Source organism: Diabrotica undecimpunctata, chromosome 3, assembly GCF_040954645.1.
Source record: "Diabrotica undecimpunctata isolate CICGRU chromosome 3, icDiaUnde3, whole genome shotgun sequence".
In the NCBI taxonomy this organism is placed as follows: Eukaryota; Metazoa; Arthropoda; class Insecta; order Coleoptera; family Chrysomelidae; genus Diabrotica; species Diabrotica undecimpunctata.
The window spans coordinates 78403942-78429729 of record NC_092805.1 but is presented as its reverse complement, the minus strand read 5'-3'; the positions used below and the strand labels follow the sequence as shown (position 1 = coordinate 78429729).

The 25788-nt window shown below is 32.2% G+C and overlaps 1 protein-coding gene across 10 annotated transcripts in view; it reads right to left on the bottom strand.

The window, feature by feature from the left end:
• The window catches only part of LOC140436940 (scavenger receptor class B member 1-like), a 514509-nt gene that overhangs the window by 78708 nt on the left and 410013 nt on the right, over positions 1-25788 (bottom strand). For all 10 annotated transcript variants that reach the window (XM_072526114.1, XM_072526115.1, XM_072526111.1 and 7 more), the window contains 3 exons: positions 19359-19469; positions 14381-14525; positions 10801-10945 (listed from right to left, as the gene is read on the bottom strand). In XM_072526114.1, the coding sequence (XP_072382215.1) occupies positions 10801-10945; positions 14381-14525; positions 19359-19469 (401 nt within the window). The remainder of the gene's footprint in view (positions 1-10800; positions 10946-14380; positions 14526-19358; positions 19470-25788) is intronic.

Here is a 25788-nt window from a genome sequence, read left to right as displayed (position 1 = left end):
ACTTCAGAAGCCGATGATGCTTTCCGGCGTATAAAAGAAGCTCTTACTAGTGCACCTGTCATGACATCTCCGAATTTTAAAGAGCATTTCTATGTCATGACAGATTGTTCCAACACTGCTTCAGGTGGTGTACTGTTTCAAATGAAGGATGGTTCGGAACATCCAATAGCTTATACCAGCAAAAAGCTCAATAAAGCACAGAAAAATTATTCCACCACAGAGAGAGAACTTCTTGCAATTATCCATGGTCTTGATGCCTTTCGGTACTATCTTGAGGGTCGTAAGTTTACTATCATCACAGATCATAGTTCTTTATTATGGTTACATTCCATGAAAAATCCGTCACAACGTTTATCCCGTTGGATTTGTAGGCTTTCTGTCTTTGATTATAATATTGTTCATCGCAAAGCCAATGGTGTTGTGGTTGCAGATGCGTTGTGACGTACATTCGATATCAGTCTTTTAGATCTGTCCACTTTATCTCCAGATAATTGGTATCGAAAGATGATTCATAATGTCACCCAAGAACCTACTAGATATCCTGATTTCAAGGTAGAGAATAATATCCTGTATAAACATGTAATCAGTCCAGTTGAGTCTTTATCGAATATGTCTGATTGGAAAATAGTAGTCCCAACAGCAAATAGGGATGAAGTCTTGAGAACTTTTCATGATGATGTGACATCAGGTCACTTTGGTTTTTATAAAACATTTAGTAAAATAGCTGAGTTATATTACTGGCCTGGTCTGCGCAACTCAGTTAAGAAATACATCTCTAGATGTAGAGTTTGTGCAACATGCAAGCCGAGTAACCTACCTCAAGCTGGATTAATGGGTTCGTTTAGGAACATTAATTTTCCTTGGCAAATGATCTCTTTAGACCTTATCGGACCGTATCCACGTAGTTATTCAGGTAATACGTATTGTTTGGTAGTTGTAGATTACTTCACCAAATTTCCTTTAGTTTGCCCTCTTCGTAAGGCTACAACTCCAGCTATTTTGAAGTTCTTAGAGGAGCAAGTGTTCTTACTATTTGGTATTCCCCAAATAGTATCATGTGATAATGGTCCACAATTTATTTCTAAAGCCTTTAAAGATCTTTTAAGTAAATATAAGGTCCAAAAGATATTCTACAATGCAGCTTATCATCCGCAAGCTAACCACACTGAACGTGTAAATCGTAGCATTGTTACTGCTCTTCGATCTTACACTTACACTGATCATAGAGCTTGGGATCAGTACATTCATTCAGTTGCTCAAGCCATTCGAACTTCTGTTCATGAAACCACTCAGTGCTCTCCAGCTTATGTTAATTTTGGTAGGCATGTTCCATTGTCAGGTGATTATTTCGGTTTAATTTCTGAAAATTCAACAACTCTTCCTCAAATTTCTGAGAAACTTCACCGTATGGAAGATCTCCAAAACTTACCTCCAATATTCGCTGACATTAGGAAGAAGTTGAAAGCTTCTTACCGTAGAAATCAGCATCAGTATAATTTGAGGAAACGAGATTTGCGATTTTTTGTGGGCGATCGAGTTTTAAAACGGAATTTTGTAAAATCAAATAAAGGTGATGCCATTTCTGCTAAGTTTTGTCAGAAATATGTTCCCTGTACTGTCGTTAGGGTAATATCTCCTTTAGTATATGAATTAAAAGACAATTCGACAAATAGACGAATTGGTCAATTTCATATAAAGGATTTACTCCCTGATAATACAACAGATGAGGCAACATCTTCATCTTCAGAGGAAGATTAACTTAATGTCTATTAAGCTAACCTATTCCTTTGATTGTTATTGTTTTGGCTCGGTTTGGTTACGATTTGGTATTTTCTTAGATTTTTGTTATTAATCACCAGATTTGGTATACCTACAGCTTATATTTTGATTAGTATCTGTTTATAGTAAGTTAAAATTATTAAGGCCATTAGAGTGTTTACTTATATTAGATGTTGCATTGGTATGGAACTAAATATTGTAATGCTACTATACTGTGCTATATGTTTATGTGTTGTATAACCTATGTTCCCATTTTGCTTACTTGTTTTGCCAGGTTGGAAAGAATGTTGTAATTTTTTTTATGGATTTGATTCAGTTATTGGTCATGATCAAGTTATATAGGAACATGTATCTGGATTTGCTATGTGGGATGGTTTTTTTTTAATGTCATTAGGAATTTATATAGATAATCAGTATGCATAATTTTAGTACTCTTCTATATTATATAGACTATTCTGCCTGTGTATATGTGACTGAATATGTGGGTTCGAAGTTTTAGTTCAATTAGAGGCCTCAGTTGTTCAATGAATTTCGGAATTCACCATTTTCATGACAAGTTTACAGTTATCTAGGCAGTAGAACGTCTTCCATAGATAGTAAATTATCGTTAATATTAATTAGGATTTGAACATTTAGCTTTAATCCTTAATATTTTCAGACTTTGGTCTAATAACAGAATTGTTCCTTAGCTGATTTATTATTCTTACTTATATAGTTTATTCAAGTCATGGATTGCTCCCTTTACAGCTAGCATGTTTAGATTACAGTTATGGATAGTGATTCCATATTTTGGCAACAAATGACCATTTATAGTTATTTTCACTTCTTTCCTCAGGCACTTATCTATATTTTGGTATATTGAATTAGAAATTATCCTGTTCTCTTTTATTAGTATCAGAATGAATTATAAATTTGCAGTTTCTTCAGAAATTGGTCTACTCGTTCTTGATGTTCTGTTTTGTTATTACTTCTACCTTACTCTTACTATTTTGCTATGGTTGTTAGAGTTTACTGGCACATTAAACTCTTTTTAGTGCTCTTATGCTAGATATTCTTATAAATTTGTAGTAGCTACATGCTATAGTTATCGAGTATCAGCATAAGTTAATTTTGTTGTAAGAAGTTACCACAGCAGTTCACATGCTTTGGTACTTTACCTTTTTGAGCTCAAGTTGTTCAGCTTGGCATTTGCTAGGATGATTGAGTTTATAACACCTCCTAGTTTTATTTTTGGTCTTTATTTTGGATCCCAAATGTACTGATGGCAGATCATCAGGATGGAATCGATTTTATGGCTGAATAATTTATTTGATGAATTTTTAGGTTAGGCACATATTACCGGATGTGGGTATATGTGGACCCACCCTATTTGGTTTATTTGGTTATAGTGTGAATTGGGTCATTATTTGCCTGATTGATTATCTTTGGATATGCTACTTTATAAATCTGTTGTCCACTGTATGGTCAATTTTGGATTTACCATCCAATTCGAGACTTATATTGTTGTCTATACATTTGGTATTTTTTATTGTTACTTATATTGTTTTATATAAGTACGTTGGTACTTTTATTATTACTTATTATTGTGTATCGGTCCACCCATTTGCCTGATTGATTATTCCTTGGATATGCTCTTCTATAAATCTGTTGTCCATTGATGAGTCAATTTTGGAACCAGGGTCCGATTTCACATTATTTTGGATTATGTACATTGAGTATTTGTAGTACTAGTCTATACTATGATATGTTAAAGCTTTACTCTACTTTAATTTTACTCTAGATAGTATGTGACTTTGTACTTAGTTACATGTGGGTCTCTTTAGATGAAACCATATCTTTATTTCTACATCACTCATAATCGGTGGTTAATGATAATCGTGTGAATCGATGTAGATTGTTTTGGAAGTATTTTAGTGAGTTAATATAGTTTATAGCTGTACTTGGCAAATTGTTGCCATGGCTATAATTTTTTATATATAAGTTTATTTTTTTCTCGATTCTTGATTGCTCTACATATGGTTAAAGTATTGGTTAACCTACATCTAACCAATCAGTCAAGTAAAGAAAAAAAAAAATTTTTCACTTAAAATTTTTTTTCTCCAAGTACGAGGGGAATGTAACGAGTCCGTTACTTAAATAATCGTTTACCTTCTTTTTGTGACTGGAATCTTTTAATTTAATTCTAAATTAAATTCATATTAAAATATTCTTAAACTAAATATTTAAATAACTCCCAGTAAATTTTATTTTCTGAGGTTGGCATTAAACTGCGCCCTCAGTGGTGAAATTCTGAAAATACATCCAACCGACAGCTTGTAAAATCACTTGTTAACTGGATGTGATTGAAGAAACATCGATTCAATCAGGGTAGTTGCGGCTGGGAGTGGCACATTTTTCCCGAATTTAGTTTAAGTTTATTTTTTATGTGAAGAGTTCTTATTTTAGAAGAAACCATTTGAGTTATTTTGTTGTTTTGTACGAGGATATTTTCAGTTGGATCACCCTAGCCGGTAAGATAACATTACAAATAAATTATAAGGAAAAATCCTTCATATCATCCGCCATTGTTAGTAAAATTCAGACCTATTTTAATTTCGTCTTTGATAGGTATTTCATATAGTTTTATACCTAAATAAATTATAAGTATTAGATTCTATATCTATCTCAAATTTTTATTTCCTTTCAAGAGTTAAAGCAAACAATTATTTATTTCAATTTCATACCGTTTAAACCGGCTAATATTTCTTTTTTTCCTATTCTATAATATATAAAGATCATGTTTTCCGTTAAAATTATCTATTTAGTATATCCATACATTATAAAAACATTGTCACACCATTCGAAGGTCACTATTTACCGAAAACCATTAAGGTTTTTATTTCAGTTAAGGTCACTTGCTGACATTTTTTGTATCGCCTTTCAAGATTGATAACCCTTGTGTTTTTCCTTACCTTTTGTATGTACAAAAACATGGAGTAACACAACTATTCCTTTTAGCCTACTCAAGAATCCAGTTACAAGTCAGGGGAAGAATTTTTTTTAGTTTTGGGGTTATCCTTACTTAGGACAAGGGAAAGAAATTCAAGTTGGTTTTTTATGGGAAATTAAGAAGAATTTTAAATTGAATTATTTGTCCAATAGTACCTGATCCAGGGAATACAGAGGGAAACCGGCAGGAAGAACTGACTTATTTTTGTTTATCATTCAATTACTTTAAATAACTTTTGCTATGTCCTCTTCAAGGTTTTAACTTTTGGTTCTATTTTTAATAACAAAAAACTATCCTTAATAATAAATATCTTCAATTTAAAAAAAAACATTAATCTTTGTAACTTAATTTAATTATTTATTGTCTACCAAGGGATGAGGTTATAACTCTCCCTTGAATTTCTCTTTGTTAGGTTATTGTGTGCACACATATCCCGGAGAAGTTTTACTTAAAAACCTAAACAATTTTTGAACGAAAACTAACTATTAGTGAGTAGTATATATTTATATTTATTATTTATACATTATTATTGGATATAATCTTTGTCACAATTTGAAATTTTAAGGGGAATATCAGGGGGTAAATTGTTTTATAATTATATTCAGGGATTTTACTGTAAATATAGCTATAGTTAACTGTATATAAGAGGTGGTGGTTTAGTATATAAGCATTTAAAATAGTTTGTACCTAAGTTTGGTAATTATTAAAGGTGTGGTTAAAATTTAATATTTCAATTAGTACCAATCTTTCATATTTCAGCAATACAAGATATCTCGGAAGAAAACATTTAACTTCCTGGCGCCCAAGCATTCACTAGAGCAACTTTTACTTTTCATCTGTTTATTTCTTGGTGGTTTTCTTGTCATTAGTTCTTATATCTTACGGTCTCTGTAGGGCATGCAAATTGGCCGAATCCTTCTTTGAGTGTCATTCTCCTGCATAGTCGCTAGCCAACACTTAATTCTGCTATAATTTAAAATTCATATTTACTCTTTATTTATTTCTTCTACATAATTTATTTCTATCTAATCCCTTCCATCTTCTGTTATTCCACATATTAGTTCGTTGGTGTATCAAGGTACATTTTAGAGTTTACCCTTTTGCTACACTGGATAGCGTCACCCAGACTCCTCTAGCACAATTTTTGTTACCATAACATATTTTTGTTACAATCTACAGCAGACTTTGACGCAAACAAAAACATGTCCACGCCAAGGAGTAATAATGAAGTTGGATGTACTACATGGCTAAGGAGCATATCGAACAAGCTTAAAAGTCGAGAGCGAAATCTATTGTTGTTTAAGTTGAGTTGCAATAACTTACGAGACTAATGGTTAATTGTGTAGTTTTTTTATCGTTTAACAAGAAATATCTTAAGAATTAATGAAATGCGTAGTGGACAATATCTTGCTCCATCCGAAGTTAAAAAATCTCAGAAACAGTTAAATCAGCAGTCAAACACGAAATTGCAAAACGAATCAGTTTGATAGTATATCGTAAAACGTACCATTTCCTTATATTTGTTGTTTGTAGATATGTTGCAAAATCATTACTGATGTTTCTAAAATATGGGCATGTGTGTTAACCATACTAGCTATATCAGTGTACGTCACTGCTTATCATGAGTGATATTAAATAATTTTTCAACTTTTTTAGGACAATTTGAAATTAAAATATATACCATCCATTGAAACATCCATTTCAGTACTATTCAATGTTAAAAGAAGAGATGGTTTAATATGTGTGTGGACAAACGTTTATGGACATTTTATTAGCGAAAAACGACAGATTTTTAAGTATTGTCAAAAAGTTAAAAATAATGCAATAAAATGACCAAAGTCGTGGGGGAGTCGAAAGCGAAAAGAAAAAACGAGCCGCTATTAAAACTTTGTTTTGTCTCTAACGAACCTGAAAAATGTTTAATAACACTCTAAGTAAAAATCTGTAAAAAACAAGAAAAACAACAGCTTGATTGTGAAGATAAAATTAATAGTTCTATCAATATCCCTTTAGCCTTAGATCAACTTAACTTTGCCATAAATACTACTAAAAACTCTACTTCTGGACTCAATATTATATCTTTAGTATTCTTGGAAAACGTGATAGACAACACTTAATGTCTTTTTCTAAAACTTTTCAAAAGAATATGGTAAAATAATGTCTTTCTAGCTTCCTAGAGCAACTCAATAATGATACCTATTTTCAAACTTAACAATGCACAAACTGAAATTTCCTCATATAGAGCCATCTCACTTACCAATGTAATATGCAAAGTCAGTGAAAAATTAGTTAACAACAGATTGCTATGGATTTTAAAAGAAAATCACTTCCTGGTAAACGAGCGGAGTGGATTTTGACCAAACCGAACTACTACTGATAACCTCATTGATTTAGGGCATGAAATTCTGGAATCTTTTGCGAACAAACAGAAAACAATTGCAGTGTTCATAGGTATTACCAAAGCATTTGATACGGCATGTCGTTATGATATTATCAGAACACTTCATACATGAAATTTTAGAGGTAATATTTATTACATTTCAAATTTTCTTAAACAACTGAATTTTCAAGTAAGGCTTAACCATATACTATCAAAATCAAGCTCGGTTCGTGGCATATATGAAAATTATTTGGTGTTAATATCTTCAGGGAACAATATATTCTCAGTTTAACGTCACTTACAAACCGCACTTCACGAACTCGAATACTGGTCGAAGGAAACAGGATTTCAGTTTTCAATTGGCAAATCAAAATGTTTGTTATTTACAAAAAAACCTGATCCATAGCTAAAATTATATAACAAAATCTTAAATTACGCTAATGACATTAGGTTTTTGGGAATGATCTTTGATACGAAACTAACATGGAGAAAACACATACTGCAAATTAAAGAAACGTGCCAAAATGAAATCAACATTATAAAAAATCTCTCTAATAAAACCTATACAGCGGACTGTAACTGCTTAATCCATATTTATAAAACCCTAATAAGATCTAAAATAGATCAAGGTGCCATAGTACATGCATCTGCCAAAGAATATTACATCACCTTGACGTTATTTAAACTACGGCATTAAGTATAGCCACAGGAGCATTTCGGACCAGCCCAACAGAAACAGAAAACAAAAAGTTTGAAAGCAGAAACTGGAGAGGCACCACTTAAATATAAAAGTAAATCTGAAAGGTAAATATGAAATATATTTACCTCTCAAAGAGAATAACCGAATGGAGCCCCATAGGAAGGAGGAAAAGAGGACGACCCCAAAAACCCTGGAGGAACGAAGCAGACGACGCCATGAGTAAGAGAGGCCTAAACGATGGAGAATGGAACAACAGAGAGAGATGGAAACGGGGTTGAGCGAGGGAAGGCAGTGAATACTGTAGAATCCCTGAATATATATATATATATATATATATATATATATATATATATATATATATATATATATATATATATATATATATATATATATATATATATATATATATATATATATATATAATATATATATATATATATATATATATATATATATATATATATATATATATATATATATATATAGTAAAAGCCAAATTAAGTTGCGTGCACGTCACCAAGGTCGTAATTCTATTGTATGTGTGGCTACATTTCTATAGAAAAGTGTCTTCTAAAAATAACTCGATCAATAAAAAAACTTTTGTAACAAAATAATGTATATACAATATAGCTTTTTTTAATTTAGACGTCCCTCATTGTAAAATTTTGTGTTGAAATGTTCATGAAGAAACCACCAGTTAATGACGGAGTATTAGTCACTACCCGAAATATTTATTTATTTGTCAAAATGCCTGAATAGTCGATGCAAAGAACTTGTGGCTTCATTAGTTAACTATTTAGAAGAAGAAATAAATAAAAATGGTCCTTTGTGACACTTAAACGCTGTGCAAGAGGTAATATACGAATAAAATATCATCACTTTACTTCACAAAAATTTGTATTATTTTAGCGTGTAGGTGCTGCTTTAAAAATCAGTAAGCAGCATATGTAAAATGCAGAAAAAAGGTGAACAGTTCGAGTTACCAAAGAAAAAGCATTGCACTAATAAACGAGTAACAAATACAACAACTTTAAATATAAGCTCTATTCGTGATACCATTTACAATATGTACCAGAGAAGTAAGTATGATTATAACAAATATACATTCAACATAATTTTATTTTTTTATCCTTTAGAACAGCACGTAACGGTTCAATCGTTGTGGTTCCAACTGAAAGATAAAGAATTATTTAATGGTAGTACCACTTCTTTAAAAAGATTGCTCAAAGAAATTGGGTTTGAGTGGATGAAGTATAATCCACGACGAAGACTTATGGAATTACCTAACGTTGTTTGTAAAAGAGTACAATTCTTGAGAACTTATAAAGAAGCGAAGAATGAAGGTATATACCAATTCGTGTTTCTCGATGAAACTTGGTTATTTCAAAATGAGATCAAGGGTCATTCTTGGCAAAATGAAAATATAAAGAGTGTTAAAACCACTAAAACGGATGGAAAAAGGTTTGTTGTATTAACATAAGTTGTTATATGAACACATGTTTTTTTTATTTCAAAAATATGTCTGGATAGCTAATGGTTATTGACACAGGTACAATTTACATTCATGTTTACATGGTTAATACTTTACATTGGGTACAAATTAGTTACAATGCATTTTTTATAATACATTTTGTTTTAAATTAAATTGTATAACCTTGTGTTTTTAACAAGTTTAGTACATTTTTATAGTTGCTGCTGTTTGAGATAGGTACGGCTTTTAGGTTGTTACCAAGATTGTATTCACTTTTGGCCTCTAGATAGTGGTGACAATCAAGAAGTACATGTGTTACGGAAGTCGTGGTGTTGCAGTACTGTCACAAAATCTGATTACTTGAATTCATTAGGTGTCCATGTGTAAGGCGTGTGTGCCCCATTCTCAATCTTTGAATGATACATTTGTCCTTTCTTTTCATTGGTGGAAGCTGGTGGTAGAAAACGTTTGGTTGTAGAACGCTTTACTTGCTATTGCTTCTTTTCCAATGATCATTCCAAAGATCCATTATTTTATGTTTGATTGTTCTTTTTAGATCTGATGATGTTTGAATGTCTGTTGTTACGTTAAGAGAACATAACTCTAAGCTGTCAATAAATCATACAATTTTAAAATCGGTAAGATAGTTTCGAAACAAAGAAAATCTGAATTTGTTTCGAAACTATCTTACCGATTTTTCTATCAGATGTCGCTATTGCGTCCATAACGAAGCCATGTTATTGTTGCTTCTAATAAGACAAAGAAGATTATTTTTCACGTTAAGAATGGCTATGAATAACTATTCTGATGAGACTTATTAAGTCGAAATACGTATCAATAGATACATAGACGCTTTGAACGTGAAATCAAATCTTTTCTGTCTTTTTCATTTTAATACAATTTTAATTTACAAACAGTTATCAAGCCTATATGGACATACGGCATAGAGCTGTGGGGCTGTAGTAGTCAATCTTATATTGTTATAATGGAAAGATGCCATTTAATAGCATCTATATAGCATTTAAAAGCAAACAAAAAAATCACAATACATTTAAAAAGTGACCACACAACATTTAAAAAATTACATAATAACAAACTGTTAATATGTAAAAGAAAATTATCAATATAGGTCTGTGTGAAAAGAGCAGGCAAAAGCGCAATGATTTAACATGATATATTTACCGATAACAGATTTCCATAGAATATAAAGTATAACTAAAAACAAAAATACAAAAAAATAAATATCTAATCTCGAGAGAATCTTACATAAAACTACTTTAAGAAAAAAAATCAGAAAACAAAACTTTATGTTTGCAAGGTATGCAGCTTTGTAAAATAGCGATTTGTCACTTGATCCGTAGTGATCTGTTATATAACCATTATAGTCTATTTGATTAATCTAATACAAGTATTGTTAAGGTTTAGGACTGATCATGACTTGATATCGTCAATACAAAACATACAAATTTTTTTTGACTTACAAATACTGCAACATTTGGCATCACGAGAGTCTTGTTTAATAAATTTACAGGATTTATTTCTGGTGCATACTGAAGAGTTCTATTTGATGTATAGGAGAGTGTTCCATTGTCGTTAAATACGACATTTTTATGTACAAGGATTTCTCTGAAAAATAAAAAAAAAGTTATCAGGGGATTCATTTCAACACATGTAAAAAAATACATTATATTCAGTGGCGGCTGGTGTAACCGGCTCCCAATATAAATGGTGTACAAACAAACAGTTAATTATATTTCATATTCACACTTTTCTGTTAAAACTTTTCTGTTGAAAATTTATTTCATTAAAATATATTTACCTAACAGAACTAAATTTTACAATAAATACATTTATTTTAAGCGTCAGCACTATTCGCAACTGATTTCAGAACGCCCAATAAAAGTATGAGGTTGCCATGGAAACGACACTCACTATTTTTAATATTTTCGAATCACATCGCTCTATATACTGTCATACGGTCGTGGCGTCCTCCAGGTTATCTGAAGTCTCTTGACGCTCTACGGCCGCCGCTCTGGAGGTGGATCTTAAATTTTTTGATTCCATCCTCGTGCTCGTGGAGTTTTACGGGATTCCGGTTTCTACGTATGAGGAGTTTTGCAGGGCCTCTGTGGTTGACGAGGGGACACCGGCAACCAGAATACTTAATAATTGATAAACTGAATACATACTTAATAGTTTGAGCTTTCTTACAATGACTTTTAAATGTATATCTTAGTATTCTGGGCACGGTGTATGTCTCGAATTCAATAGATATGCCGGCCTTCTCGCCTCGTGGAGTAGTCGGGTTCCCTCTCCTCGAGAGAGGCACAGGAATGCCGGCAGTGTCGACTTTTCCTACTGCTTTTCGCTTCGTGTCACTACCTTTCGTAAACAGTATTTTCGATCCTGTAAGGACGGTTACTATTTGCATAAGGTTTTTGGCCACGAAGCGTTATCGTAGCTCAACCACTGATCGGAAAAGCAATTAGAAGCCCACTTGGGGCTTTTCTTTTATTTCAAAGGCCGTGTCTTACTGGCAGGGAGCGTTCGGAGTCAACACGCCGGTTCTTGTGCTTCAAATGTTTTCTTCAAAGTGGATGAAGTCTTCTCTTATTTGACGTCTTCGACGATAATAGGTTACTGGAATAATAATAAAACTCAAAATAGTGTGATAGTGGTACCAAGCCAACAAGGTCTAGCGGGGCTAGTAGTATATGACGACTAGATCCCGATCGGAAGATGTGCTGCTCTTTTATACACTTTGTGTTTGAGCATTCACAGCAATCTTCTGCCGGGAGGCCAATGAGAAAGCAGTTAATAACGAGCTTTGTGATTGGCCGGCCAAAGTGACAATCTGTGTCGTGATTGGTCACTTTGGCGACAATACACGGAGCTCATATGGGTATTTAGAAAGCAACCCCGATATAAAATTAACCATTCGATTAGTTGAGTATTCTGCATAAATATGTACTACATAATTGTTTGTAAGTACTGATAAAGTTAAGTTAAAGTCTTAAGAAATGACAATAAGGGTGTGGGAATCAATTAAACTAAACTTAAGTTCTTTGAACTGTCTAAGCCCGTATTGAATTTAAAATCATTGCAACTTAGTTAAAAAATGGAGGGTATACGCGGAAATTTGACTTGTTTTCACGACAAGATATTATAATTGTAGGGATATGAGAAAAAAAAATGATTTATTTTGTTTTGTTTGTTTGTTATCTAAGGGGAGGATAACTGGACAAAAGAAGGTGTACGTGATTTGAAACATCTGGGAAAATGGGTACAGAGTAGCTCGAAAAGTCGACCTAACATATAAACAATATTGTAACCTTCTAGCTATTGGCTACAACTAATATCTCTTCTAGTTTAAGTAGTGCATATGCCGAAAACATTTATATACACAACGAAATGGTATCAAAAGATCGGTACGTTCGGTCAAAAAACATAGATATTTTGACGTTGTGCGGCAAATGCGGTCATGCACTACGTGGTCATAATGAGTCTGAAGCATTGATTATTAAAGGTTTGTTTTTAGAACTAGTTGAACACTAAAAACAAAGAATATAGACGCTTACTAAAAATATAGATTTTATTCTGTCCACTTTTTTTATTTACTTAGCTTACGAAGTTAAAGGATTTAAAAGCAATTTAAAAACTATACAAACTGAGCTCCTGGATTTTATGGTTCAGTTATGTAGGGAGCAAATTTTAATTCAAATAAAACAGTCCTCTTTTCTTGCACTAATGGAAAACGATACAACAGCTGTTTCTATATAAACTTAAACGGTATTAGCCCTTGGTTATTTTTGATGGGATAAGATGGCCTGACAAGATTCTGTTGGGATACGGACCAATCGACCTATATTTTGCAACAAATTGATCCTATTTTAAAAGATTCATCCAAAATATGAATTGCACAGACGATGATGCTGTTTTTATGCGTGAAACTTGGAAGCAGATAATGTTAAAATCCGAGAAATTTACAAAAATACACTTTATATATATTGTTATGCGCAAATATTTAACAAATTACTGCAAAACGCGATGTCAAGCACTCATAGTGTTTGTATACTTTATGGTAAAATAGGTGTCATATTTACATTTGTTTCTAATTCTTCGTGGAGAACAACAGCGTTACTTACAAACACGTTAATACATTCTATTTGAAAATTTCGAGAGCATCCTAGAATGTTTTGAAAATATTGAAAATCCTACAACATATAACACAGAGACCACAGTTCAAGCGACCAGATCCGTCAAATAGTTTAATGATCCTTTACTGCTATTTCAGTACTGGTTTCTTTTAGAAAATATTATTAACACATTATTTAACGAACTGCAGAAAATTGAATAGATACCCTGTAACACATTGCTCTGTAAAATTGCAATATTGTATTGACAGTATTGAAAAAGTAGTGGTGAATATCAGAAACAACCCTTTGTTAAAATCGAAGATAATGATAAGAATCTAAATTCATCTCAGAGAGTAACTGATGAAAATATTATATTTCAAATTAAGTATTGTTTTGCTTTTAAAAAACATTGTATAAATGAACTTTTTTAGAAGACAGTGATATCTTTTGCAGTCCATTTCCAATGTTTAAAAAATATACCCTAAAATAAGAATTATTATTTTACTTAAGGCCTAGTACTTTATTTCGTTGCGACTTTGTTCCAAAATGAATTCCTTTAAAGTTATAAGCAAGGAAATTATGAAAAAATCGATAATTTTTAAATATTTTCATTTTTTAAATAATGTTTCCTACCTATTTGAAAGGGAAAATAAGTCAATTATTATTGCTGAAGTTATCACCGAACACGAATTATTATTTCTGCAAAATTCCGAATGTCACCTCTCACCACTAATCTGTACTAAAGAAGATTTTATTCTTCTTCTCTAGGAAGTTCTCTAAGACGTTTGGTATTAAAATTCTTTTAAGACCGCAAAAAGAGAGTTTGCGTATTCTTGTACATGTTTTTATAAATGCGTATTAGTTAGTTACATTTTCTTGTAGTTCACTCTATATTTGTTTCTACTTGAATGGAAAATATACGTACCTAAATACTATTGGACCTACTTCCTCTAACTTTAATTTATTATCAGTCTTGTTTAAAAATCTCTCTGAGTTAGTGACATTAAAAAGATATATTTTAACTATGGCATCTTTTGGCGGCACCACCCACCAATCATATGCTGGAAGACCTAAAAAAATCAGATGTCATAGATTTTCAAAAGCTTTATTTCAAGGTTTATTTGTTTCTTTAATCAATTTTTTAATATTTTAGCTAAAACACATTTTTGAATTACTCCGCTAATAATAATAAGCGGTTAGAAAATGTTAAGTAACAATAGAGCACATGACGGAATGTGCATGTATATATTTATATAAAATCACATGTTGTTTACGAGATACCATGTATTAATTGTGAAGGTGTCTATTCGGGTAAACCAGAAATATGACCAGAACAACATCAGTGCGCTCACTAAACATGAAAATGTGAAAAAGCATAAATTTAACTTTGAAAACATCAAAGTATTAAAAACCGAGCAAAACAAAAAGAAGAGGGATATATACGAATCAATAGAAATAAAAAAAATATTAACGCAATCAATGACAGAAAAGATACACAGAACCTTAAATAAAATATATTTCAATCTGACTTAAAGAATAATAAATAGACCATCATAAAAAACTCTTAAAGTCTTAACATATCTCCACTTTACCTTTTTCGAAAACAACAACGATACGCCCATACAAAAATAATTATATACTAATATCAGAAAACCATTAGATATCAGATATCAATTTTTACTTGTGTCAATTAATTAATGTCAGTGTCCCGTTGTACGTTTTGATAAGTTTTATTATATATTTTACAATAATTTTTTCTTCCTAATCTTCTACATTTTAGAGTCTTAACAAAGCCAAGGGTTTCCTGCAGAAACGTTGATTTCAATGGACAATAAAATCTAGTTTCAAATTTAATATTAGTTATTGAACCTAACCTACTTTACTATACGGCATACTTCACTATACGGCATGGAAGCGTGGACAATAAAAGTCTGAAATCAAAAAATTAAACTCCTTTAAGATGTGGTGCTACAGGATAATCCACAGAATATCGTGGACTGAAAAATTAACTAATATAGAGGTGTTACAAAGAATAAAGAAAGAATATGAAGTCATAAAAACTGTTAAAATTAGAAATATTGAATATCTGGGTCATATAATGAGGGGCGAGAAGTACGTATTACTTAGATTAATTATGCAAAGAAAGATACAAGGGAAGAGAAACCCAGGACGACGCAAAATATCCTGGCTAAGAAATTTGAGGGAGTGGTTCGGTTGCAGCTCATTAGAATTATTCAGAAGTGCCGCCAATAAAATTAAAATAGCGATGATGATTTCCAACCTCCAATATGAGAAGTTAGGTATTATTGACTGACACGTTATATAAAATAAAGTTTTATTTTGAGGTTGCAGTCATTAATAGGGCAGGAAAGTGAAACTCTTTGTTCTTTATCAAGCTTTCCCAAAATTTATTTGCTTCTTCAGGATATGCTAAAATATGGTATCAGTAAATACAATGAAATTAGAATTAAATAGCATTGTATAAAACTAGTATAAAAACTTACAACATGAGGTTAATCCATTAAATTTGCAAATTTACAAAACATTAAAACTTAACTTATTAAAATTATATAGTTATGTAAGTACAATATTTTAATTTTATTTAATTTTGTACAAATTCATTATGACATTGATTATGTTGATGTTTGATTTATGTCAGAAAGACACTCGTTTCTGTTTATTATATTTTTTGTTGTTGATAACTAGCTCTTGATTGTTATTATGGTTACGTACAAAGTGGCGCCAAATATGAATATTTAAATTTTTTGAAATTATAGTATTTATAGTCAGAAAATCTAATATTAGAAAATTATAGTATTAATTTTCGTAAGACAGAATGTATTAATAGATATTGCTTAGTTTATCAGTTTCAGTTTTTTTATTAACGCATTGATATTTATTTATGCATACCATTTCTAAGAATTCTCTTTTATTTAATTGGTTTTCACGTCTTAATATATTAATTTCATTAAAATTAAATGAATGATTTTTATTAATTGCATGATCAATTAATGCACACGTATTTTTATTATTTCTAAGGTCACTTTTATGTGATGTTAGTCTGCCTATTAGATTTCTAGATGTGTGTCCGATGTATGACTTATCACAATTTTCGCATGGTATTATATAAACTACATTTGAGCTTTCCATAATGCTAATAGATGATTTAGTTTTTGTATACAATGATGCTAATGTTTTAACATTTTTAGTTGCAATTTTAATATCAGAATAGTTAGCAAAGACTTTAGTTAGTTTGGGTGTTAATGTTGGTATGTAAGGTAGTGATGTGAAAGTAAATTGAGATTGCAGGATTTGTTGATTTGGTTCTCTTGTTTGATTCATGTCAATCATTCTATTATTAGGATTGGTCAATAAAAATTTGTTAATTATTTTAATTGGGTATGAATTTTTTAATAAAATGTCTTTAAGTTCTAATAACCCTTTGTTGATGTTATTGATGTGTGATAATTTGACTATTCTGTTTTTTAAAGCCAATATCAAATTTATTTTCATATGAGGTGGATGTTGTGAATGATAATTAATAAATCTGTTACTAAATATAGGTTTTCTGTACCATTCAGTGCTTAATACATTTTGTGCATTACGTTTGATTTTGATGTCAAGATATGGGATGCTATTTCCTATCTCTTTTTCACATGTAAATTGTAAATGTTCACTATAATTATTAAAAGTTTGTAAAGTTTCATTTATTTTGTCCGTAGGTAAAGCAAGTATTAAGTCATCCACAAATCGTTTGAATACTATAATCAATGTCATAATGAATTTGTACAAAATTAAATAAAATTAAAATATTGTACTTACATAACCATATAATTTTAATAAGTTAAGTTTTATGTTTATGTAAATTTGAAAATTTAATGGATTAACCTCATGTTGTAAGTTTTTATACTAGTTTTTTATCTACTTTTTTGTCCATAAGTTCTAATTTTGCAAAACAAAATCTATAGCTATATAAAAGCTATACAAAATCCTTGTCAGATGACATGTGTGATATCTAGTATGTTTGATTTTATCAAATTGGTTAGGCTGCCTATCTAATTTTTAACTTTTGTCATCAGTTCCTTGGTAAATTTAACTGCAGTCAAAGTAGGTTTTTTACGAGCAAGTAAGCAATAGAATTGAACCCAGCCTGTGAGATATACACACCCTGTGGTAAATGACATGCAGATGTAACTCATTGGAGTGAACGGGATTGATCCAAGTAGAGCAGAAACTCTTCTATTGCGCCCCAATGATCCAGACTGTCCTCCACTCTCGATAGCGCGCTGATGCGCTATAGAGGTTATAAATCTGTAAAATGCTCGTCACATGGGATTCCTAGGTGCAAAGTCTTTCACATGAAATACTTCTCCTAGCTAGGCTTGAGAGCGTGAGACGATATAATCCTGCTATTATCTTAATTGACATATCATCATTGTGCTTTTGTTTTCCCAGGCGCCGAGTCCCCATTCCGAACTGGGTCTAGTTGATGAGTGAGCGCTCGAGAGTTTGGGCCACTCCGTCTCCATTTTGAGTTTGTGTTATGAGTAATTTTTTGTGGCTTGCGCCATTCTGCTAGTTTTTTTTTCGGTTGGTCGAGGCTAGTTTTTTGTTTGGTTTTGATACTTTTTTGGAGGGGGTGTCTAATTATATTTATCTTCTCGATGCCTTACGCTGGTTAAAGTGTTTATCTTCTTGTGATTTGAACTTAATTGATTCTTTAGATAAAGCTACGTGGTTATTTTGTCATTTTTTAATCATTTGCTATTATTTATTGAGTTGGTCTTCTGCATTTCCATCTATGGAAGAAAGCATACCCTATTGATTCTCGTAGGACCTGGTTTGGATGATTTCAAGCTCAACGAATTTTTCATGGCTTTTTATTCCATTATCTCGAGTAGTCTTACCTGCTTTAAATCTCTAAACAGCAAACGTTTAGCTTCATATTTGGACACTTTCGCTATTTCTCTCAAGTGTTTGTTATGGCGGCTTGTATCTTTTTTCTGTTTGTTTTCCATGTGTGTCCCATGCGAGCTATGCGTTTGTGATTATAGGTAGTATGATCCTATTTATAAGTTTCTTTGTTTATATCGGTAATAGTGTTCTTTGTTTTTCTTCTACTTCTTCTTCTTCTTCTTCTTCTTCTTTTTATTGGATGCACCAGTCTTCTATTGTATCCAATAGAAGACGGTTTCTATGTTTCGCCGCTATATCAGTATCGTCTGCATAAATACCAAGTTTTGGATCTACTTGTAATATCAGCCCTGTGTATTTTCTACTGTAGGAATGCCAGTACTACCCCCTATGATACTTCAATTTCCGGGTCTCTGTGTTCGAACATGAGTTGTCCTATTTGAACCGTAAACCTTTGGTCGCCAAGGTACGAGGTCACTAGTCGAGTCATGGCCTCGCTGTAACCATATTCTCTCATTTTATATACTAGCTCTTGATGCCATCATCTGCCCAAGGCTTAAATTACAAGGTTACAGATTAAGAAGCACAATCTTGCGCGTGCCTAGGTCATTTCAATAATTCTCTTCACCCAGTGTATACTTCTGGTAGGACTTCTTAGAATTAATAGAATTGAATAATATGGTTGACGCTATAAAACAAATTATATCTATTTAAAAAAAATCGGTTTGAATATCCAAGAATAAGGTCTCATTTTCAGTAATCCGGTTTCGAGTTCTCATGTGTTAGTCCAATAATTATCTTACTTATTGGTTTATATTGGTTTTTATGATCTTTGCTTACTCTTGTTGTTTGCACCCTTAATACTTACGTTTACGTTTCTGTACAATATATAACGCTAGATCTAACTTTGGGCAGATCTTAACTATAATAATAAGAACAACGATCAGAAACTAACATTATAGGAAGAATATTATAACCGCCGTACTTACCAGGGGTCATTCGTATTCGTAAACTTAACAGTATATCAAATGGAGGAAATAGTATCTGCACCAATCCGAAGACCGTTAATGCTGCAGTTATAATTATTAAGGAATATTGTCCTGAAATAAAAAAATATGTAAGTAAAATAAATAAAACATCTAATAGAGCTCAAAAGTAAACGTACACAAGACGGAATATTTATGTTGGTTGGCAACAAAATAAATTTCTATTAACAGAAAATGAACAAGAAATAAGAGCTTGCACACTTGCACAGGCGCAATCATGAAACAAACGAAATATAGTTGAGATACTTGTATGTCTCATAAATGACGTTCTATCAAATCAAACTCTCACAAATTATAACCAAAAGGTATATACAGAATACTATAGCAATAAATAATATGGATATGGCTACTTAAATTAAAAGGGGAAATGCTCAGAATCGCAGAAATATACTTCTGAAATATATTAACATCTTATCCTATTACCTAGAAGAGGCAATCAAAAGCAAACAGCTCGATATAAGTACGTATAGCGCATGAAAGCATAGCCAGGAGAAAAAAAGACTAGGCAGACCAGAATGAACCAAAGCAAAGAAATTTATTAATAAATTTGATAAACAGACCTATAGGAGAATATTCATAATTACCTATACAGAAGAAGGTCGAAAATTAAAAGAAATGCAATAATAATACCTAAGGAGTTCAATAAACTCTGATTTTGTTGCTTCTACAAATACTCATATATCGCTAATGCGTGATTGTCTTATAATTCTTAAACGAACATGTAACAGAAACCAGCGAAAAAAGTCCCAACTAAATTAGGTTGTGAACATTAAATGAAGTGAGTTGGTACTGTTGGTTTACAACTTTATATTAACCATTTAGCTTTGAACGTCAGAAAAGTGGTTTACCATTTTTACTATATTTTATTGCTAAATATTTATTCAAATAATTATTTACCAAATAAACAAACAGCTTTAAATTTTTCTTACACAAAAAACTATGTGAAATTTGAAGAGTTACCGACGAAAGTGAAGCTTTTGTTATTGTCTTTACCGTAGAGAAGTTACTGAACTGAAAAATAGTGGATATGTTTAACAAAATAATAATGTGAGCTGCAAAGTTTTTCAGAAAAAAGAAGAGTGTCACAATGAGCATACAGTGTTGTGTGATTTTGAGTAAGTCATGAAATTATTAGAAAATTTTGCTTTATATGTTATTAGTGAAGTAAAAAGTAGTAAAAAGGTGAAGAACCAATTTCATGAAGAGTTTGTTAGCAGGATTAGACAGTTTGGTATGCGTATTATGGCACCAAAATTTAATACATTTATATTTTATAAAAACAAAACGTTAATGGGTTCAAGAAATTTTATTAGGTCTTTCACTGGAAATGTTTCTTTTAGTAAGCTTGGTAGACTATTTGCTAAATTGTTTGATCGGTTAGTAATTGACCGTAGGATGGGAACTACATCGGTTGCACATTGCACATAAGACGTTCACTTCTCAAGAGTAAATACGAATGTGTATTGTTGGTTTGTTCTCAGCGCAGATGGGTTAAAATTATTTGTGTATTAGAGTACTAATACTATCTAGCTTTTAGGGTTTATTAAAAGCAAATTAAATAGTCAGCAGCTATTCTCATTACTAAGGTAAAGCGTAACGAACTTATTTCTGGACCAGTTCATTATTGGAGAACTATAAGTGCGACTGTAGCACTGTAGACTTTAGACTGTAGCAGTCTAAACTGTTATAGTACTGTGAAAAAAATGCAACGGAAGACCACTTTAGATTTTTTCCTTGTAAAACCAATCATGGCTTAGCAATTTTACATAGACTCTTAGTCCCTGGCAGGCCTTGGATGCTTAAAGGGTGCTAATAATCTTCAAAGTAGCCAAGGAAGTTGGTACTTGAAATAATAAAAGTCTACACACTCTAGAAAAACTGGAGAATACGATAGCTGAAATGAGAAGACACCTGGTAGAAATAAACGGAAGATTTGTTCCACAAATTAGGATGGCGATCTTACTACCATTTAGAGTATACTAAGTAATGTAATTAATTCCAATTCGAAGGACCACCCAATAAAGTGGGAAATAAAAACACAAGCATTTAACAATACGTAATTTAATAATTAACTTTGTTACTACAACTACGTTAAGATCTAGACAAAATTTTAGAGCAAAGTTTTTATATATAAGCCGCTAATCACTGTCCAAATTACACGAGTCTGCGAAACACCACACGAGAGTACTGTTACAGTTTAAATATGTTACTCACAAAATTGCCACATAAACCAAGGATTTTTTCTTTAGTATTAATATATTTGATTAATAGTGAGCGTTTGGGAAACATGAAGCCTTTAAACTATGAGCTATATAACAATAACTAGGTATACTCAATACGCGAGAGTCTAAAACTCTTAAACCAGAAATGCGTTGATCCCTCGAATACTAAACTAACACTGATTAATATGCGAGAATTGCAAACTCTAACCAAGACGCGACTAGCTAAGCTGGGCTAGCATGTGACACTGACTATTATGCCAGAGTTGAAAATTCTAACCTAGACCTATATATATATATATATATATATATATATATATATATATATATATATATATATATATATATATATATAACAAGCGAGTCTTCTACAGCTGGCGCCGCTTCTCGCATCCTAATTTCCAGCGTTTTCTGTCGAAGCAATCTTCAGTTGTTAAATCTCTGGCGGTCATTGCATCGTCGACATCGTCTCTCCAGGATCGTCTTGGTCGACCTCGTTTTCTTCTAGTTGGCGGAGTCCATTCTTCTATTTTTTTTTGGCCATCTATTTTCAGGCATTCTCTGAAAGTGTTCATACCAGTTAAGTCTTTTGGCTTCGATTGTGTCTATTATGTCTAGATCGATTTCCATTTCTCTCCGAATATCTTCGTTTCTCACCCTATCAAGTCTAGTGAGCTGGCAACATCGTCTCCAGTAGTTCAGTTCCATGGCCTTAATTTTTGATTTGTTTCTTTGGTTTATTTCCCAGAGTTCGGCGCCGTACAGCCCAATACTTTCTATTATTGTTTTATAGATTCTTCTTTTATTTTCTTTTGTTATTTTTTTATTCCATAATAGTTCGTGTAGCTGTCTGGTGGCTGATCTTGCTTGACTACGTGACTACTTTCAAATTATCACTGCGTCACCTATCAGGGTCAGGGGAAATTTCTTCGAATTTTCTATTAATTAGCTAGACTCCTTTTGAATGATTGCTAACCAGGATTTTTTAGATACCAGTTTTCAATGGTTAAAAACAGCTTTTGAATGCTTATACCAGCGATTTCTGTATAATTTGCTTAGATAAAGTTACCTCGGTAGATCATATAAAATTGGAAATTGTTTGCTACCAGTGGCGTAGCAACAATTGAGGAGTTTGATGTATGAAGGATGCATCTTCATACTTAAACCGTTTCGGGTGGAAACATATGCTATAATTAAAAAAAAATTGGCGGATTGACTGGTATAAGAACGATGCAGATCCGATAATAAATAAAGAAATTATACGTCTTTATGGATTTGCCTCCTCACTTATTTGGTGCAAGAAGGGTGCAGCTCCGGACCTGCATCCTTTTTGCACCAAACGATTGTGAATGTTTGGTGATTTTCGTAGAATGCAAGGTCATCTTCTATTGACGCTGGGCCGGCGAGGCAGCTGATTTGTTCTGACTTGTTAGTCGCTATCATTACTGCGTGGCGTGCGTTTTCATGCGGTTTAATTTAACGTCGTGTAAAAATGAGTGAAACCGAGTCAGATCCGTTTAGGGCTAGTGGGTCCGACTATGAACCTACAAGCTCTGATGAAAGTTGTTTTAATAGTGATGTCGCAGGACCTTCAGCTAGGAGGAAGCATCCAAAGAAAAAACGTACCTCTGTAAAAAAAACAACACATTGAACCTGTTGTCAACATGGACCCCACGGAAGAGTCTCCAGTTTTTCCTGTAGCCAAAAATAGAAAAAGTGCCAACTCCACTCTCTGGAGAAGAAATATGAAAAAAAAAATATTGCAGAAGGGAAAATGTATACGAACTGGAAAAAAATACAGAAGGCGCCGAGATTAACTGGATCGAACTGCAACTGCAGGTACAAGTGTTTGTAGAATGTGGACTAAGAAACAAGAAAAGTTGTCTTACAAAAGTTTAACCAAATTGGCGACAAAGATTTGCAAATTACCTATTTACGAGGGCTGATTCAAACTACTACTATTCAAAGAACTCGAAAAAAAACTAATGAAAGGTAAAACGCACTTGTTCCCACAAATACTTTATAAAGCTGGGTAAGCTATCCAAACAAGTTTGTAGACATGCTTTTGGTTCAATCCACGGCATATCAAGGAAACCTGTAGATCTCATTGCTCAAAATTTTCGTGACACAGATAGTGCAGTGCCTCCTAGTAACAAAGGAAAGCATATAAATAGACCCAACCGAAAATCTAACGAAACACAAAAAAATGTGAACATGCACATCCAGAGCTTTTCAAGGCATGAATCGCATTGTAATAGAAAAAAATCCCGTCGATTCTATTTATTTCCAGATCTAAATGTAAAGAAGATGAATCAACTCTATTTGGAACTTTACGAATCAGAAAGTATTAGCAATCCTAAATATAAACCCAAAGTTCCCTATGACTTCTACTATCTAAGAAAGAAAAACTACGTTTTTAGCCTCCAACAATATGCTTATTTCGTTAAACAATCATCCAAACAGTTTATTTCCATTCTGGTAAAACAAAATATGATCCTGAACTTTAGTGGTCACTATGAAGGATATTTTAAAAAAGTTATCTCAGATGCAGAAAAGCAAAGATTTCAGATTTCCAAATACCGAATTTTCCAGTACAGAAATGAACATTTAGATGGTATTAAAGTTAGTATATCTACTGGCCTTCCGAGTTTTCACTTATTCTAAATCTTAAGAAACCTTGACAGCGACCTCTCAGCTTCTTCTGATATTCCTGTCTATTGCAATCCTATACCTGTCAAAAAAGTCAAATATGCAGATGTAATGCAGTTGGCAACACAATTCGTTCCTATAGACCAAATGGCTGTTTACACCCGTCGCACAAGTGATGCAGCCATGTCAGAGAACCAGAAAACCGAATAATCTGGAACGGATGATGAAGACCAGGTAGATGAATGAAATATGTGTTTGCCAGTGTGTTTAATGTTTTATTTTTTTCTGAATGCTATTTTTTGACACCAACCTGTTCCTTTTTACAGATTTTTTCGTATTTGTGTATTAGACAAACCATAGTCGTTTGATTGTTGTAACCGAATAAAAGAGTTTTTGTTGGGAATTTGTTGTTTTTTTTTTATAAAAATGATGGTAAAGAAGCATTATTTCACGTGTTTGGTGCAAGAAAGATGCAGGTTCAACTTTTTTTCGTTTTTTTTTCTTATTTTTTCAAAAATTATCTACTTAAAAATCGTCTTGTAGTCAAAGTATTGACTAAATCTGTTTGTCATCGATTGATATTATGTCTTTCGTGTTAAAATAAAAACTTTTATTAAAAAACAGTTTTTTTTTAATTTCCTAACAATTACCAAATATGGGAGCTGCATCCTTCTTACAGCAAACTCCTCCATTGGATAATTTTTTTACAGAAATTTATCCAACTCCAATTTAATACCTTAGGTGTCAGTAAAGTCCAATGGTCCGTATCAGGCAAGCTTCTCACTAGTAACGAAATATTATACTTTTCCGGCAACAACGATTGGTCGCATCGGTACGGTATGGGTGTTATCGTAAACAAATCAATCGAAAAATCTAGGACCAACTTCCTGCCCCTACCGGATTAGGTAAATAGGTATATTTAGAAAATGATTCTTTAAAAAATTGAAGTTGGCATTTTTGGTCTTATCAGATTTAAAATTTAAGTATTACCACATCAATATAATGAACAAAAGAGGTTAAATATAGACTTAAATTTAAAAAATGTGGTACACACTTAATTAGCAGAAATTAAAACTAGCTCCTTAAAAAAATCAAAAAATAAAAAAAGTGTCATGAACTATAAAATACATATTAAATGTATTAATAATTAAAATTAAAGCGACATGAGGTCGACGATAAAAGATTTCCATTTCAAGAAATATACTGAACCCTACAAACAAAGACTAGGTGAGATATCAGCCATCTAAGTCCCCATCAGTGTAATTGTGTGAATTAATAGTGAATTCAATATTTCTCCTCCTACACTTTGATTGTCAAATGACTCATGCCCCACATTAATAACGAACTAATAATACTAACGAACAATATAATTATTAAGACACTAGGTCGATGATAAAGGATTAGATTCATCGACCTAGTGTCTTGATAATTATAATGTTCGTCACTCAAATTATGTAATTTAATGGTCATATAAATCCATTTTGGATAATTTTTAAAAATGTTAT